The following is an 18,458-nucleotide window of genomic DNA, read 5'->3' as shown; positions in this document are numbered from 1 at the left end:
CTGAGGATGACAGAGTAGGGTGAGAAGGGGAGAGGTAGAGAAGAGGAGGAGGAAGGAGGGTGCACTGAGGGGACTGTGACGCACAATGATCGGCTGTGCTAGCTGCTGATTGGCCATGGTGGCTGCCAGTCAGAGGAGCTGGGACTCAGGCGCTGCTTGAAGAGCAGATTATGAAGCGGTGCTCAACCAGCGGCAGTCTCCTCTTATCGTCTCAATGGCTGCACACGCATTCCTCCTCTGCTCCGTCGCCTTGCTGTCCGCCTTCAGCCGGCCTGGGCGCTCCTTCACTGATGACGACTTTCAGACTGGACTTATCTATGACGAAGTGCCTGAGATCCTGGATAGAAGGTAAATCCATCCTTCCTACAGCTATGAACAGAGGAGGGGTGTAGGAAAGGGGGGAGGGGTACAGGGAGATGCATGCAGGGATGCTGGGATGCTGATGTGTTCTCTGAGGGGGCTTTTTTCCCCCTTTACCACCTTTCTGTTCCATTTCCTTCCTTCCTTCCAGCTCACCTTGGGTGTATCACAGACTGTGAAATCAGGGAGTGTTGTTGTGTCACAAAGCTGTGCTGCAGGGCTTTGTTTGTTTCAGTATTGGGGACCGCATCTGACGCTGCTATGTATGGTGCTGTTGTCTGTGTACAGTAGTGCTGGTCTGGCAAGAGGGAGCTAAATAAGGCCGGGGCAGTGGGTCTGCAGGAGAGGTGTAGAGAGGGAGGAAAGGAATGAGGAGAGAAGAAAGGGGAACATGATGGAGGAAAGGTAAACAAGGATGGGAGAGGGAGGAAACGAAAGGATGCATCAAGGATGGTCTGTTGGGGTCCGTTTACTGATGCAGTGATTAGAAGGGAATTCTAACCGGCTTTGTCCATGTAAGGCACATGCAGCCTTGCAGGTCAAATCTGGATAAATTATTCAGGGCTCACAGCAGTGTCACAGAGACTGGACTGAGCAGGCAGCCAGGGCCTTTAGCACCATGTTTCTGCCTGCTTACAGAGACATCACAGCAAAGACCTATAAAACTGTGCCAAAGCCATGTAAGGCTCTTGAAACTATGCCATGCATGATGGCTCACACAATCTTTTATGCGCACGGGCTCAAAATCCATAACATGCTGCAGTAGCTGATAGAATGGTCATTATTTGCCGTTAGCAATTATGTTCCTGCGAAATCTAAACATTAGCACACTTTTAGAGAATCAAAGAGTATTTTAGTCATGCTCTAATCTTTTGCATGCACACAAAAAAATCTTATCTGGAGTTTGAAAGGCTGGGCCACCAATAACATTCTCTGACACAGAGGGACTATATTAACTTCTCCAAGGGTTTTGAGCCTGTTCCCCGTATCAAACTTTGTATGTAACTCTACAACGTAACAGCTTCAGTCACCGCTCTGGTCTCGGCTCTGACTCACTCAAATATGTTGTTATATAACAGCAACCTTTTGTGCTTTTGATATAAGAAGCCTTGAAGGCAGAATAACATTTGCTGGAAATGTTGAAGGTGCAATGAGTTAGAGGCTTCAGCTGCTGATAGGCTCAAGGCTGCAGGAAGCTAGCTGGCAGAAATCAGGCCGTTGCCAGATTTTCTGTGTTAAGTGCTGTGCAGTACTATGACCGATAACGTGTGGAAGTGGATGAATACTAATGACTAAAGTGGCCCTAAGGCACAATACATAACAAGCAAACATAAAACACAGAAAAAATCCAGCAAACAAAACAGAATTTCAAAAAGTGCTTAACAAATAGATAAATAAACGTGAATTGCAATTAATAAAATGCTTTATATTTCTTAAATTCATCATTAACTAGATAAATACTCTCCAGGAAGTTTTGTCTGAGGAGCATTTCAGTTCTCATTCAAACACAATCCTTCGTTTCTTAAAGCTTGTTTTCCCTATTATATGTATTTGTTTATTGGCTAAATGTAAAACTATCCAGCTATTAATAATTTAGCTTTTATACTAAATGACTGACTTTGCTCTCATATTAATAACAATTTTCTGTTGTGAAAATGATGATGCAACTCTGACATGTCTTCAGGATAAGTATAAGCATACACATACCACATCAGGTCTGAATGGGCTCAAATAAACAAGCCTGCAAATATATGTATATGATAACTAAACATCTTCACAATTTGCAGTTATTATGAAACAATCTAAGCTTTAATGCATTTCCAGTGAAAATGAGTGAGTTCCAAACATAGGTACAGATTAGAGGAAAAAAACTCAGCCATAATTTTGGAAATGACTTCTTCACCCATCTGGGCAGAATCCATCAACAGCAAATGCAGCGAGGAGGAGGAAAACTACTGCAAGCAGAGATTTTGTGGCTCTGGTTTGTAGTAGCTGAAACATTAAAACATGCTGATGCTTTTTTTGCCTTGTTATATGTCAAAACTCTAAAAGTAACAAATCACACATTTCAATTAAACTTATTGTGTTTGATCATTAATAAAAATTAGTGTTAGGTTGAGATGTCCCATTAAAACTCAATAACAAATGAAATCACTTCAATATGACCTAATTCTGGAGTCTTCTGTCACACTTAGGCTGCATGACATGATTCACCTTTACTATCAAGAGAAAAATGATGGATGTCACCATCATGATGACTGAATATGCAGAAGAATTATGTGTCTTTCCATAATTATTAAATCATATTATGGAACAAAATTAAAGGCTAATTTGAAAGCTGCTTGAGTGCCAAATATTGCATGGCTGCTTGTTCTAGTTTATAAGCAGCATTTGTATAAAAGTGTCAAAGTGTATATGGGATTAGCTTAATTCCCCACATATTATATATTTAACAGATGTTTAACAGCATGCAGTGCATGTCAAATATAGACACAGATTACAGGTCAAGGTAGAGGATTTGTAATCAAAGATTGATCATTGAAGGCTATTTAAAGAAAGACTGAAGGGTTAAAAGGCCAAAAGCTGACTTTAGCATCCTTTGTATATCAAAATTTGTTAAAATACAATTTCTTTTTACCAAAATGAGTGATTTAAATTCCAGCCAGAGAAAGAAATGAGCCATTGAGATGTTAATTGATATGAGTACAAATAAGAGTAATATTATTTACTTGTATACTGTCATAACTCGTGTGGCGGAATGGTGAACTGATCTAAACATAAGCACAAAAGTTAGTCCAAAGTATGAATTTTCTTCAGAAGATTGATCAGTGATCTCTATTTTAGGAAAGATGAAAGGGTTAAAAAAACAAGCGGTTAATCATAGAATTATTCAGATATTATTTAACTTCAGTTTCAAGTTAACTTAATTTCCAGAGAAACAAACTTTTAAATCTGCCAGAGTGAGAAAAGATCAAATAAACATAACTATAAACACATGTCAAGTTCTTGTTTGAATCCATTCATAATGCTCAGCTGCCGGCTCAGGTGCCCCAACCTTAACCCTTAGAGCTCTGTGGAGCAGAAAGATTTACACAAGTCAAGTGCTTAACCTGAGGTCAAATGTGACTCCACAATCAAAGCTATACTAAAATGGCTGTGACAGGCAACTCTGTAAACACTTAAAGTTTAATCTGTGCGAATAAATCTATTTATAGGCCAGCACCTGCACAGAGTGGGATTAAGCTGGGTTTTTTTTCCTAACAGAGACAAGGCAATTTACCCAATATTTAATCATATTGTTTTAAACACAACAAAGAATATGAAAACTGACATCAACATAACCCAAAAAAATTAATTAATCTTGTATGGTGAAATCAGAGCTGGGTTCATGCAGGAATAATACCAGGAAATGCTAGTAATGGAAAGCATCACCAGTCAAATACATGCTGTGACATCCTAAGCAAGGAAAACAAAATCTAATGGTTTAACAATCTGTTTTCAACTGGTCACAACGAACTAAATGTACTAAAACGAAAAAGGTTTTTTTTGTTGTACTAAGTTTAAAACCAACACCTTCAGATGCTACACTGCTATACAGAGTGTAGGGGCAGGGATGCACTCTTGGTTTCTGAGGCTAACTGGACTTGTTTACAAGTTTTGGGAGCAGGCACCACACCTTTTCTCTGCTCAGCTGGGCATAGCAGAGATGCAGATGAGGGATCAGCTATCCATCTGTAGGCTTGAAAAAGGACGTTGAGTGAAAATGTATTGATCGAGATACCAAGAGTAGCACTGTTATTAATATTTAAAAGCTAGCATCTGTCTAAAAATAACTCTTATAATAACATTATCGTAATTGTAATGTATTTAGGTTAATCTCCTACTGGTGACATGGGCATATAAGATCGGTAGTTACACTTTTGCATTGTTGCATGCGCACATATTTACGGATGAATGTGGGAGCATGGAGGTGAGCCAAGGAGTGGCTCTGGCTTTGCTTTGATTATGTAAAGGGCCTGCTCAGCACCCAAGCACCGTGTGACAAGCTGAACCAATGATGGGCCGCAGCAGCCCAGGGCTGCTGACCTCGCGGAACTGGCACAAGAACAAACGACAGGGTTTTGGTTAGCACTCACACACTCTAAGAGAGTCCTGTGGCCCCTCAGCCATCTGAGGGCCCTGTAGGTGTACAGGAGTAAAGGCTTATTCATTTATGTGTAATTCAGTTGACATCTACCTAATCTATCCAATGCTTGTATGAGATGTTTTCTTTTTTTTTTAAACATTTTGTGCAGCCATGAGATCTGTCTCATATATCAATGCAAGGGATAAAGTGAGCAGAGTCCAAGTATCCACTACATCACTGAGGATTTAGTTGCAGCTGACAGCTGTTTAACATTAAAAGATATTATCTCATGCTCCTTGAGCCACTCTTTGACAATTTAAGCCAGAAAAGTCTGGCATTGTCACAGTGAAATATTCCTAAACCATTGGGGAAGAAAAAATGTACTGATGAAAAAAAGATGTGACCTAATTTTTCTGGACACAACACTGCTGAACCAAGACTTGACCAACTAAAGCAACCACATATTATAAAATCAAAACTGGGTCTCCTTTATGTGTTTTATATTAGAGTGGCATGTTTCTGAAAGTGTCCAAGGATAAGACGAAAGTAACATACAGGTCACCAACAACGATAATGAAACAGTGACTATTTCCAGCACATACACCCACACACTCAGACACAGGTAGTAATTGCTCTGGAAATTTAGCTACTACGTTTATACTTTGTCTGATCCCACTGATCTTTAAGAGATTTTACATGGATGGAAAATCTCCGAAGACGTCCAGAAAGAAAACTGTGAAAGTCCGTGTTCACACATCTCTTTAGAATCTCCAAAATATTTCAGCAGACTGATGGATGTGTGATAATAGCTCATGATTCTCTCCTTTTTTCCCCAAGGATTCTGGTGCATGACCCAGTTTCAGCCAAGCTTTAGCTGCCAGGCAGTTGGCCTCTCATTTGACCCTAAATACTCTGGTATAGAGTTCAAAGTTGACTAGTTGACAGCAAGTTGTCCAGGTCCAATTCCAAATCATCAACCCTCTGCCACCATGCTTAATAGCTGCTATGAAGTGTTTGTGTTAATAATCTGTGTTTGGTTTTCACCAAGTGTTGTGACCAAACCTTTCCCGTTAAGACTATCTTACTGTCTGTTCTGAAATTGTTCCAGAAGTCTTGTGGTTTATTCAGATGCAGCTTTACAAAACAAAGCTGTGCTGCCATTTTCCTTCTAGGGAAGAGAGGCTTTCCCAAGGCAATCTTTTCAAAGGAGAAATATTTGTTAGTCTTTTTGCAAATATAATATTGACTAACTTTAATATTTAACAAACTAACTGAGAGCTATAGAGTATGAGATGTAGCTTGTTTGGTTGGTTGGTTTGTAATTGTTTTTTTAGCATTGCTGGATCTGACTTTGGGGTGAGCTAGCTGTGACGTCTACTTAAATGTTTTCCGTTTGTGGATATTTTTTCTCACAGCAGATTGTTTGGAAATAGCTTTATAACCACTCTCAGATTGAGCAAAGATTGCTGCTGTAAAATATCCTTTGATGTCTCTCAATACAATGTCAAGGAGGACATGCATAAATTCTCAAAACAATCATGGTGCAAAGAGCACCGCTTTCAAAGATGTGGTCACACTTTTACTGATGAGCAATTAATAATTTCAGTAGATGCAATACTTGTTTCCCCAAACAGTGCTTATGCATTTTAATTAATTAATATTTTTTATTAATTTCAAACAAAAATAACATAAATAAAACATCAGAACATTGAAAAAAAAGAGATATTCTTAAGTCAGAATGGGAGCAGGATGAATTAATGGCTTCATTTTAATTCAGTTTATGTTAATTAATGATGTCATGGTGTAATGAGTTGATACTGTATGTTGTTGTTTATCTGAGGTTGAATGTATACAATGTTAAGACCTAATAAGGACCAGGTTGTTTTTCTTTAACTACTACATACTGGCTTTCTTTGACACAACGATCGTAATGTATGCAGACATTCAATGGCAAACTCTAAGAAATCTGTACACATGCAGACTAGCATGTGCTCACACACATGTACACAGGCCGCGCACAGGGAGACTTGGGCATAGCTTATGGGCACGGAATGCCAGTATAGTACCTTCCTGCTGATCACTAACTCATTCAGATTCTACAGACGTCATTGTGCAGCCATCATTATCTGTTCAAATGGACTTAGGCTTACTTCTAATCACTTTGATTTCCTGCAGAGCCACCTGATTAATCTATAGCTTGTGGAACTGAATAATGTGCAATGAGAGAGCTGTCTGTATTTACACGTTGCATTTACTTCTTTGATCCAGTTTATAGACCATCTGATTTTTAGTTGAAGTTTTAATTCAACTGAAGAAAATGTCTTTTTGTAAATGCACTGTAAGGGAACCAGTCTAATATATCAATCTAACTTTTTTTTGTACTAGATATTACTATTTAAAAAAAAAAAAAATCCCCAAAAATATTAGTTTACAGTTAAAGGTAAACAACTTCAACCTAGACTTCAATAGTTGTCAAAGTTAAAATCTCCAGATGTAAACACATTGATCCACAATTTCAGAGGCCACTGCAGATGTTATTCAGCTCTTGAACTGTCCAGACTGCTGCAGGTTCTGACATCATGCCATAATCTCTTCACCTTATGCAGGTGTCTCTCCATATCTGGGCTCAAATGAACCTGCCTGTTCCTAACAGTAATCCTAGTCCGTCTGGCACCACAATATTGCCCAGGTGGACACCACACAAGTAAACAGCTGCTCCAGCCTTCTGGCACTGATTATTCCTGTCTAAACTGCCTTAAGTCTGTTACTTCCAAGACTACCAATACAGAATCTGCTTACTCCAAATGTATGTATATGTGGTAAAGTTTGAGCTGTTTTAAAGGTCATATTTCATTTTATTACAAGAAGTTGGATGGGGGTCTTCTTCAAAGATAACCTAATTACGGTAAACAGGGCTCCCCCACACGTGTCCGGGTTTACCAACTGAGAGAAACATTGAGGGGGTACTCAACTGGAATGGAAAACAAACTAAACCGAGTAGAGTCGAGTTGAGTCAAATCAAGTAGAGCTAAGAAGTTATTAATGGAAAAGAAGCTATTATGTGTGGAATCCTTGGTGACAATAGTAATGATGATAAAGTATTGGGATCATTGTCATTCCATTGTCTAAATAGGCCTTTTCAACAAGACTCCTGCATTATTGCTCAACTTGAGGTGGCACAAATTATATCTATGACAAATTTAGCTCTTTGCATGCATTTTTTTAAATTTTATAAAATGAGTTGAATTTCGTATGGCTAAAGCCTAGAAATAGACTTGGGTGGTGCCTGGTGACAGGAAAAACAAAAAAAGACGGTACTTTTCTTTTCCAGTCCCACAGGTATTAAGGTTTACCTTTTACAAGCTCATTATAACTGACTGTTATGTGGGGATTAGGGAGCCAGTCCAGATGATCACAAAGGCTGGGTCAGGACATTGTCAGACCATTGGCTAGACCATCACAACAAGCACAACTGGCAAAGCTAGAGCTGCCCACTAAGTCCATTGGCACATTATGTTTGTGATTAGACAGTTAAAAAGGGATCAGGATTAGCTTTGAGAGGTCTAGGCTATGTAGGGTTTAGTCTTAGACTGAACAGGACAGCTGGGCAAACATGTGAAGAAGAAAGAAGTAGTTTGTCCTCTGTCACATGTGCACGATGTAGGTCAATTCCAATGAAATTTCCATCCATTTTTCATGCAAAAGGCTTCTAGTCCTATGCAATTCTTGCATGTACTACTCTTTTAAGGTCTACAGGCAAAGCTTTGATGAAACAAAATGTAGAGGGAGTCATTCGCCTTGAACAGGGTGAAGAGATTAGGGCATGACGTCAGAGCCTGCAACAGCCTGGACAGGTGAAGCGCTAAATAATGCATCTGTACTGACCTCTGAAATCGTGGATCACTGATTGCACGTAGGAGATCTGAACTTTGACAATGACTATTGTCAAAGGTTGCTTACCTAATGGTCCCTTCAATTTTTGGAAGGATTATGGGAAGAACAGATAATATGCTGACAGCATGAATATATTGTTCTAGCTACAGTAAAAATATTTTTAGTGGTTGCAAAACGGGAGCAGATAACAACAGTTAACATTGTTTAACTGTTGTTATCTGCTCAGATTTTCTCCTCTGATCAGTTTTGCTCAACAAGGCCAAAGTTTTATTTAGACTCTATAGGTACACAAGAGTTGTTTCTAAAATGCAACAGGTTATTTGGATTTTCACTGGTAAAATTTTAGCACAAAATTTTGTGGTGGAGGATAGGTTTTCCTACAGAATTGTAGGGTATTCTGTAGAGTTTCTCTACAGAAAAGCTGAACAGTAGTGCATTGCATTACCACTCCAGTCTGCTAAATCTACCTGAAGGTCTTCTTCAGTGAAACATGCATTTAAATTGATCTTTCAAGCAATCTTGGATCAGTCAATTTGCTTTTAGGTCATTTTTTATTATTATTATTTTCAGAGTGCCAGGCTGTTGCTTAATGGAGTCAATGGCTGCTGTTTGTTGGGACAGCAACCAATACATATTCTATTACCTAACTGATCATAAGATTTCTAGTTCAAAAAGGAAGAAGTACACTATGAGTGGCCTTACAGAAAACCTATTCACACTTTCCTGCTTTTTTAACATTGGGAGACCTTATTATGATTTTTTCCTTTTTTCCCCCCCAGCAAAGACAACCCCCATCAAGCAACAAGAGTCACATCACGTAAGTAACAAATCTGCTGTGACACAAGACCTGATTCAATCAAACCTGCCTTGGTAATTTTGACACTGATGGGTTGTACAGACCTGACAGATGCATTCCCCTCTTAAAACTGGAGACATCCTACCTACATCGCAATTTAATCAGATTTTTTTAAAATGTGACTTATATGTGATCCAAACTCAACGTTGGAATGCTGTGTGGTTATATTGACATACTTTGACCCAAAGCCACAAAAATGAAGGAAAATTTTGAAAATTATATGATAGCAAGAGATGCTTCTGTAACAAAAATAAACAGTATTTGTAAAACAACACTACGGTAATTGTGAAATAAGCTGCTGATGAGTCAGTACAATGACGCAAAACCACTGGAAATAGATATGAGTCTGAGAGACGAGGTACAAGCAGGGTGTCTTTGTGCTTTGTGTGTGTATTTGCATTCATTATATGTGAAGTGTGTTCAAAATAACCAGATTTTTAATAATTATTTTGTAGTCACTCATGCAGCACTACAAGCAGATTAATATGGATATAATCTATCATGACACGTAATTTTGTGTTTGTGGTTTCAGGTCAAGATGGAGAGTACGGCTTAGAAAGTGAAGAGGTAGCTTTGACGCCTGAAGATGAAAACCCACTCAGGAGAATACTGCAGGTACAGTCTCTCTGTTATTTCCTCAGTGTTTCAACCGTCACCCCTCTATCTCAGCTCAAACGTACACATACACAGAAACACACTGAGATTCACACAAACAAAACTGAGCATGCTCACTCTGCCACATTGCATGACCTTGGATGCAAGAATAATGTTGGTCTCATATTCACCAGAGGTAAAACATCTTTCCCACCCACACACAAGACCACAGTGACTGAAGATTCAGTAAAACTAGGCAACATGCTTTATCAGCTGATGTATCCAGGAACATCAAAACCTGATATACATTGAGAGACACCTAGTATTTAAACTACTGTACTATGTACTCGTAATCACAGTCACCATAACCATCTTGTTCAAGAATTGTTCAAATTCTTTCCCTTAAACCAAAATAATAATATTCCTGGCATAATCACTGCGGCTAAACCTTTACATGGAAAGTAAATTAATGCCCTCTGGTGATATGTAGCCTTTAAGCAAAAGGATTAAGAAGCTACAGGGGGCAGTCTCTGTGTGGCTACACACCAATGCCAGTGCTGTGCAACAGCCACCACACACCACTACATGTAAATCCAAAGAGCTCTTGTGTTTTTGCACACTGCTCTTTCCTCATTTGAGATTCAAGTGGTGGCTGGAACACTGAACTTTAAACATAGCTGACATTTCCTGATCACCATGGCAAGCTTAAAAACGTGATTTTTAAAAATGCCCTTTCAAATAAAATATCATGGTATGAATAAAACTGAGGTACTTTTGGCTGTGCACTGTAGCAAGCTTGCTTGGCGTAGACCATATAAAGATTTTGAAGTGTCTAATATGCATATATCACAGTGACAGATGGACTAGAATAGCACTGCACAATATAAATAAAATTTATTGTCATAGCAATATCAACTTGGGCAAAGTCAATATCACAAACAAATTTTTAGAATGCAAAAAAAATGATCAGCTTTGTACCATTTTCATAGCAGACATTTGGACTTAAAATAGTATAAAATGCACAGCTGTATTAATTAATGCATTTCACTTAGACAAATTTCACTTCAGCACGAGTTCTACAACTAACCATCATGCACAGGTACAGAAGTGGAATGCAGCCTTTATTAAAGAAAACAACTAAGCTTAACACCATGCTGTGTACTAAAGTGTGTATTTATATGTTAACACTCAGTTAACATATTGGATGTCAACATATGCTAACATATTGGATATAACACATACTGTGTGTTTTCCCAATATTATGCAGCCTGTACTTGGCTCTCAGCTGAATGTACTGACTTGTCTAACAGAGGAAATATATACCTTTGACATACAGTACATTATTATTCTTGGCTATTCAAATAATAAAAAAAAACTTTCTCAATACAAGTTTTAGCATATACTGTTCAATAAGGTCAGAAAAACCCTCAGAATATGAACCTTTGTACAGCTTTAACATGTGTAGGTAGTATAAAAAATACAAATGCAGTTTTAAAAAGCTGGCTCATTGTTTAAAATATAAATAAAAACAAAATCTAATGATTTTTTATTTCCTAAACCTATATTTTATTCGTAATAGAACACAAAAAATATATAAATTTTTAAAAGTGAAACATTTTTTCATGAAAAAAGATATATATATATATATATATATATGTATATAAAGCCTTAGAATATATTATATATAAAATATATATGCTAATATATTGCTTAAAAATATAACTGAAAAAAAAAAAACAGCTTAAGCCCATATTTTCCCAGTTTCTAAACACAATTTCTTTTTTCCTGTGTTTGCAGCCTTTTAAATGGCATCATCCTGGGATGTCTCTCAGCAAAAGGAAGCTCCTCCAGTCTCTGATGGGGCCCTATGGTCCACTCAGTGTGTCTTACAATGGGAAGACTTGCATTCTATTTAAGGCAAAGCGCCTGGCAATCCGCTACAAGAACCATACATTTACTGATCTGACAGACAGAGTATTCAACCCCAGTTCACCTGTGGATACTAAAGGCTCCATCTGCACCAAGGACAAAGCTACGTAAGTCACAAAGTACTAACTGGACTAAGGGATGTTTTTTTTTTTTGCTCATACAGTGCAAGACAGGATGGACACAACCGTATAATTCCGACTCAGATATATAGCATTTTTTTATGATCATTTTATTTCTAACTTTTACATTTAGAAGCCTGTAAAAAGTCTATATTTACTACTGTTTCTGAGTGAAATCTTACATTATTTTTGGTTTTGTTCTGCCACAGACTTTCATTAAGATTTGGTGATGTGGAGGACTTGCGAGGTCTGGTTATAAGGTAAAATGCAGATGCTCAGATTTTTACTAACAACTGTTTTATTTGTTTAATGGATAAAATCAATTACTTGCTGCATTATTACTCACAGTATGTAGCTTACAAGTGCATGTATGTACTAACTCTACTGTCTTGTCCATCAGACTTCAAATGTCAAACACTTTTTATGAGGCAGCGGGTCAAAACTGGTTCACACTAGACAGCGTTCACATCCACTACAATTGGACCCAAGAGGCTACATTCAACGCCAGCAAGGTCTACGCTCCTGCCACTTCATCCTACCATTGCCAGCACGTCAGCAGTCTGCATAAATATGACACCCTGCTAGTGCCCAGCTCCCACACTGACACATCCGCTAACTGGCACATCACTTTCACTGATTTCCAGGTACACTGTTGCACAAAGGGCACAGCTGTTGATGTCTATCTCTTATAATGTCTGCACATTCACTGTTACTCCAAATCCCCACCACCACCTCCACCCAATTTTACTATATGTGTGCATGTGACTGTTTGCAAGCTATTTTCTTCCAAGCTCTGTTTGGTTGTCAATCTGTTTGTCAGTCTGTGTGTCTGCAGTCAGTCAATCTGTCTGTACCCTGCCTGTTTAGCCATCTGCTGTGACGTCTTAACCTGTCCATCTGTCCAGTGTCTCTGTGCTTGGTCAGCCTAGTAATAGCAAGTTGTCCCCTTTACGTTAGCCTAATCTCATCTTCCTCCTGCTCTTTCCTCTTCCAGATCCAGGCCTTCAATGTGCAGTCAGACAAGTTTGCATCAGCCAGCGACTGTGCTACTTTCTTGACGCCAGCTATCCTGATGGGCTTGGTGACATCCTTAATCCTGCTCCTTGTCTTAGCCTATGCCCTGCACATGGTGGTACACCTTAAGCACATTGACCGCTATGAAGAGCACAAAGCCACTGTATATTTTCCCCGCAGTCCAGAGGCAGAGTTACCAGATAAAAACAGCCTGTGAAGGAGAATGAGGAACCGGAGGATGACGGAGAGAGGTGGGGAAATAGAAACCCGAGAAGCAAGGCTGAGAGGAGAGCAAGTGGCCACAAGAGTGAAAAAGTATCTTCCACAGAATCTTTGTTCAACAAAATGAAAACTTTGCCTGTTCATGTGAAAACCTAAGTCTTAACTTCTTTAAGTAAATGCAGACCGTGGTTGGATACTTTTTTCTTCTTTCCTCATTGACCTGCATCTCCTTTGGATGTCCATGCCTCTCCCAGAGATGGCTCATTGCCCTTATGTCAAAGGTCAGTGTCAGTCCCAGGGCCCTGAATGGTAATGACATGTACGAGTCTTTACCCCAGCCAGCCATTAAAACAAGAGGCTTGCAACTGTAGCTAATACAGCTAACTCAGATGCTCCAGCTTAAATGTATGTATTACATGGTTCACAAGTGTCATATAATGAGTACCCATCATGAACATCATCTTTCAAGCTTTCATTATACTTTGTCTAATACGCTGCAAGAAATGTAAACTTCAAACAGCCAGTTTTATTACTGAGATAGCCTTATTAGCTGCATGCCCTAATAGGCTGGTCTGTCTGGGCTAGCACAGTGTTTCCTAATTAAAAGATTAGGACAGGTCTTGCTTGAGTTTAAGCTTAAAATAATCAGATATGGCATAATGTAAAAAAAGCTGGAGAGGCTTTGAGTGCAAGCGGAGGGAAATATATTGGGAACCACTGATCTAGCATCTGGCTGGAGTGAATGGATCAACACTACTGGCCCTTCAGAGCCTCTGGCTTCTCGTATCCTCTGAACAAGACTGAACAAGACTGCTGCTTGGGACTTAACTGTGAAATGGCCTTTTGCAGACCAGCCAGAGAAAGAGGGTTCTTCAAACTAGCACAACATTCGTTAGCTGCAAAAGCACTAACGACAAGACTCTAAAAGACTATACAAGGAACTATGCTGCACAAGACGGCCTGTCTGATGGCAGGGCAGGAATGAAAGTTTTGGGATGCAATGACTTATTTGAGTCAATTGTTTGAACAGGGGAGGCTGTTGGTCCTCCATCTACACAAATGGAACTGACTGCCAAAGTGAAGCTACTATGGAGTTGCCATAACATTTGGTGAAAGACAGAATGAGACTATTTGAAAATGAAAGCTTACCATTACAGCTATGTACAAAATAAGCAAATGCATTCATGTACAGAAGTGTCCCTCTGCGGAGGTCCTTTTTTTATATTCAGTTTAATCATGAAATACTGTTAGGTACAGGTGGACTATGCTAATCCTCATAACCAAACGGATATACAAAGCTGTAGATACATTAAGACCTCTATACGTTCATAGCTGTTTATTATCTCCAAATACTGCACAACTAATAAACATAGGTGCAATTGTGCTACGAGGATTGGTCAATGTATCAATGCATATAATTTTTTTCTACAAAGCATTGACATGTTACACTGTCTATTTGTTTTAAGTTGGGCCAAACAATGTAAGGTCTAATTTCATCTAACTGTAAATTACAGTGCAAATCCTTACCAGAGATGGACAATACTATGGAATGCAGTCCAATCACAGGGACTTATAGATGCCATTATAATACCAGAAGCCACACTAGCAGCAGTAACAGCATCAGTAAGTCATTTCTTCTGAAAAAATAAAAAATAAAATAACCACTCAGCATGACAGTAAATAGATATCTTAACATTTGATATGGCAGTTCTGTCAGTCTGTAGCAGTGTGAAATGTGTTCTTTGGTCATAAATGTATCCTACAAACTATGAATGGACTGGAGACAGTTTGTCCAATGACCTACCGATGTAGATTGAACAATAAATGATATTCTGAGGAAAAGGTCTGCTGTGCCTATATGTTAAGCAGCTGGTTGTACTCTGTATGCACTAATTACTCATTCCTCTGTTTTCCCCACCTAACCAGTTTTATCAAACCAGAACAGACAGACATTTTGGCCTGTCACAGTTGATAAAGCACAGTTGGAACTGATTCCAGTGTATGCCAGTGAGCTATGGCAGTGAAACATCATACATAGAAATAGAAACTCTCCAATGTGGAAAGCTGCCATCATTATAATTCTTTTGTGCTGTTCCCACTGCAACACGTCACAATGTCAGCCTCAGAGATCTATTGCATAATGGAGTTTCAAGTATTTTGTTCATGTTGTTCATTGTCACAGCTTCCAACCTAGTGTTTAGACCTTACATCAGCTCTCTCTATATCCCTTCCTGAGTGCCATCTGCTCTTTCCTCTCACTTCTCCAACCAAAGATGTCAATATCTGACTAGTTGGGACAGTTGATTTGATATTTGTGCAATTCAAACATGTTCATGCTTCTTCTTAGTCATAGCTGTTGCATGTATGAATTTGTTATCTCAAACCAGAGAATCTGAGTCATGTCTTTTGATAGTTATAGAAACTATGCTGGATTGATTGCAAAATCCATTTTAAATTAGTTTAAATAAATAAATGTTGCATTTGCCTCAGAAAAAACTGATTAATCTGTCACTGCATAAAGGGCTGCCGCGAAAAAAATTTAAAACCATATTTGCTCTAAAATATTGTCTACGTGCACTAGTATGGATATTTTTAGCATTATCTTCAGTACAGTTAAATGCATTTAATGACTACTGCTGTCATACTACAACCCATGTCTGAGAAAACAGTGACATCTTGTGGTAACATGTGGTACTAGCAGCGTTTCCCATCAGCATTAAGGATATTCAGAAATAGCTGGAATAATACTGATAAAGAATTTTACAGCTGCATATTTCTCATGTTCCTCTGTCTACCTTTTCTGTCTTCATGGAGATTTTACGATTTCCTGCTGTCATCTGATAGGAAGGGATGGAAGTGTGCTGTTAGCAGGACGCCCAAGCCTAAGCATCATGGCTACAGGTAACTTTAAAATGACCCTAGCATGTTGTATGAGCTTCTTACTTGCCATTACTGTTAGAAACTGTTTTCTGGAAAGATAAAAATGCGTAAACTCCTGGGTTTAACGGTGAGTGTAACTGTGACTTAGCAGCTGGCTAACATTTGTTGTAGCCACATTTTTAGTTTTCGTCTGTTAGCTGCATCAAACCTTATTCAACACAAACCATGTGGGAATAAATAAATAAAAACGTTTAGTTTCTTTTAAATTTCTTTAAAAAGTCATGGCTGCAGCTAAGTAGTGTCACGATCGGGGACCGTAGTACGGAAGGGAACCCAAATGCAGAACACACAGAGAGTTGTGGGAGGAAATGAAAAATGTTTAGTAACACTTGATGCAGGTGGCTTGGTCCCGGTCCAGGAAACTCTTCCTAAGAGAGGACAGAGGGTTAGCGTGGATCTGGTAAGAGGTTTTGGGAAATGACAGCAAGGTCAGGGGCTTACTATGATCCAGTGGTGGTATGATGGTGGAGGGGAATGATCTCCAGTTGGGGTGTGTGAGTTGGGTGGCAGGCAGGGCAAGCAGGCAGGCACAAACTGTAGGCAATGAGCGGGCAGAAAGGGAAACCCGGATCCAGGGTTGTTTGTTAGTTCCAAGACATGTGTATCAAGATGCTAAGGAGTAGAGATAATAAGATCAGGTCATATGCACCGAGGTACAACAGAATCACTAAGACTGGCCTAATTACCGCGCAGTAAAGAGAGACAATCTGGCGAAGACTGGAGCGCCTGCTTGTCCTTAAATAGCCGGGTGATGATCCGGATAACAAGCAGGATGATGAGCTGCAGGTGGTGACAACTGAAGCTCCAGACTCCGCCCTGAGTCCCCATGGCAACCTGCTCAGCCCTACCTGAAAACTCAGACACACACAGAGCACAATCATACCAAGAAGAGGATTAAGAAGTGGGTCAAAGTTTGCTGGCCAAAAAATAAGCAGCATTACCTGTTAATTTCAGGTCTTGTCACCAAGGGCCAAATTGTTTTCATGGACTGGTTGAGATACAAATGCTGAACTAAATGTCTGTTGATATTTTGTACTTTTTACTTCATTACACTGATCTAAGCTTTTGGATAAGATCTTCCTGAATCGGTTTCTAAAAAGGAGGGTATTTACTTGATATGCAATTTTGTACTTACCTAAAATAATTAGTTGCAGTTTGGAAAGAAATCCCTGTGCTCCACCTCTCTGTCTCTACCAATTACAATAGAGAAATATTTTTTTCATATTATTGTATGGGTAATAGTTAGGCAATGATTAAATATGCCCGGTCATGTAAGACCCATGGGGAGTTGCAGGCCTTTGATATTAATTTTCATTGTGCACTATGATTTAGATGTTCATGAAAAGACTGAATATTGTCTCAGTTACTGGACATCATCTGGTTTTTTCCATCTGTGGTTTCAAAATTGATTTTTTTTTCTGGAGAAAGTCTTCAGGATTATTGTTGCTGAGAGTCTTGCTCTGTCCTTGTTTGTAGTTATTAATGATGTTTGGACATACCAGTCACTGTATGATAACTCTGAGGGAACTTTGAGAAATATTCAATGTTTGAAAGCTTTTAAAGTTGCAAAATTGTGACATCTGGTTGTTAAATCTGTTGTATTGCAGTTGATCTCATCATCACACACTACAGAAGGGCATTCTGCTCCTGATGTTGTTATACTTTTAATATTATGTTGTCATAAAAGAAGATAAGATTAGTAATCGCAATCAATAGTAATATACATGTATACATGATTTCATTTTGCATTAAACCCTCCGAAGTCTGTGATAAAACGGTTTGCTTTGATTTTTTTCTTTTCTTCTTTTTTTTTTTTTGTTTTCAGGAACTCCTTTGTGTGTTCATCAAGGGGATTTTGGAGGAAAGTTTATGATAATAATTACTTATCAGTCGCAGTGTGATGAACCATACATTTATTTTCTGCACCCAGTTCGTTTAAAATAAGGTCAAATCCTTTGGAAGATTGAAACCAACCATCTCTTTGGTCTTTTTTAGTTTGTTCTCTGCAGACTTTCAAAATAGTGAAATGACCTGTTTTTTTCACTACTGTGTTTCATTGCTGGTTTGATAAATTTTAGTCTCTTTTTCTTCGTCTTTCTGGTGCTTATGTAAACATTTTTGTTAACTACCATAAATCCCAAATTTGTGTTCAACAATTATTACTTTATTTATTTGTTTGCTTGTTTATTTATTTACTTACAGTTAAAGTTCACCTAACCAAAGTATTTGGCCTTATTTAATTTCCCTAAAGTGTTTCAGAAGCTACATTTATAGAAGGCTGCTTTGTATTCTTAAGCTAACAAATACCGTATCTTTGAAGCTGTTATTATTATAATAATAATAATTATTATTATTATTATTAATATTTTAAAATCAGTTTGGCTTTTAACATCAAAGAGCTAAT

General features: G+C 38.6%; 1 protein-coding gene across 1 annotated transcript; it reads left to right on the top strand.

Annotated features, from left to right (window-relative positions):
* Positions 1–114: 114 nt before the first annotated feature.
* atp6ap1lb (ATPase H+ transporting accessory protein 1 like b) lies at positions 115–14,883 on the top strand. Its single transcript, XM_042005175.1, has 7 exons — positions 115–348; positions 9,160–9,197; positions 9,769–9,851; positions 11,628–11,866; positions 12,088–12,138; positions 12,279–12,522; positions 12,873–14,883. Exons 1-7 carry the CDS (start codon positions 215–217, stop codon positions 13,107–13,109), a joined length of 1,026 nt encoding a protein of 341 aa, XP_041861109.1. The 5' UTR covers positions 115–214; the 3' UTR covers positions 13,110–14,883.
* Positions 14,884–18,458: the final 3,575 nt, after the last annotated feature.

This window comes from Melanotaenia boesemani, chromosome 13 (assembly GCF_017639745.1).
Source record: "Melanotaenia boesemani isolate fMelBoe1 chromosome 13, fMelBoe1.pri, whole genome shotgun sequence".
Taxonomy (NCBI): Eukaryota; Metazoa; Chordata; class Actinopteri; order Atheriniformes; family Melanotaeniidae; genus Melanotaenia; species Melanotaenia boesemani.
Note: the sequence above shows the minus strand (reverse complement) of the source record. Positions and strands in the feature narration are given on the sequence as shown.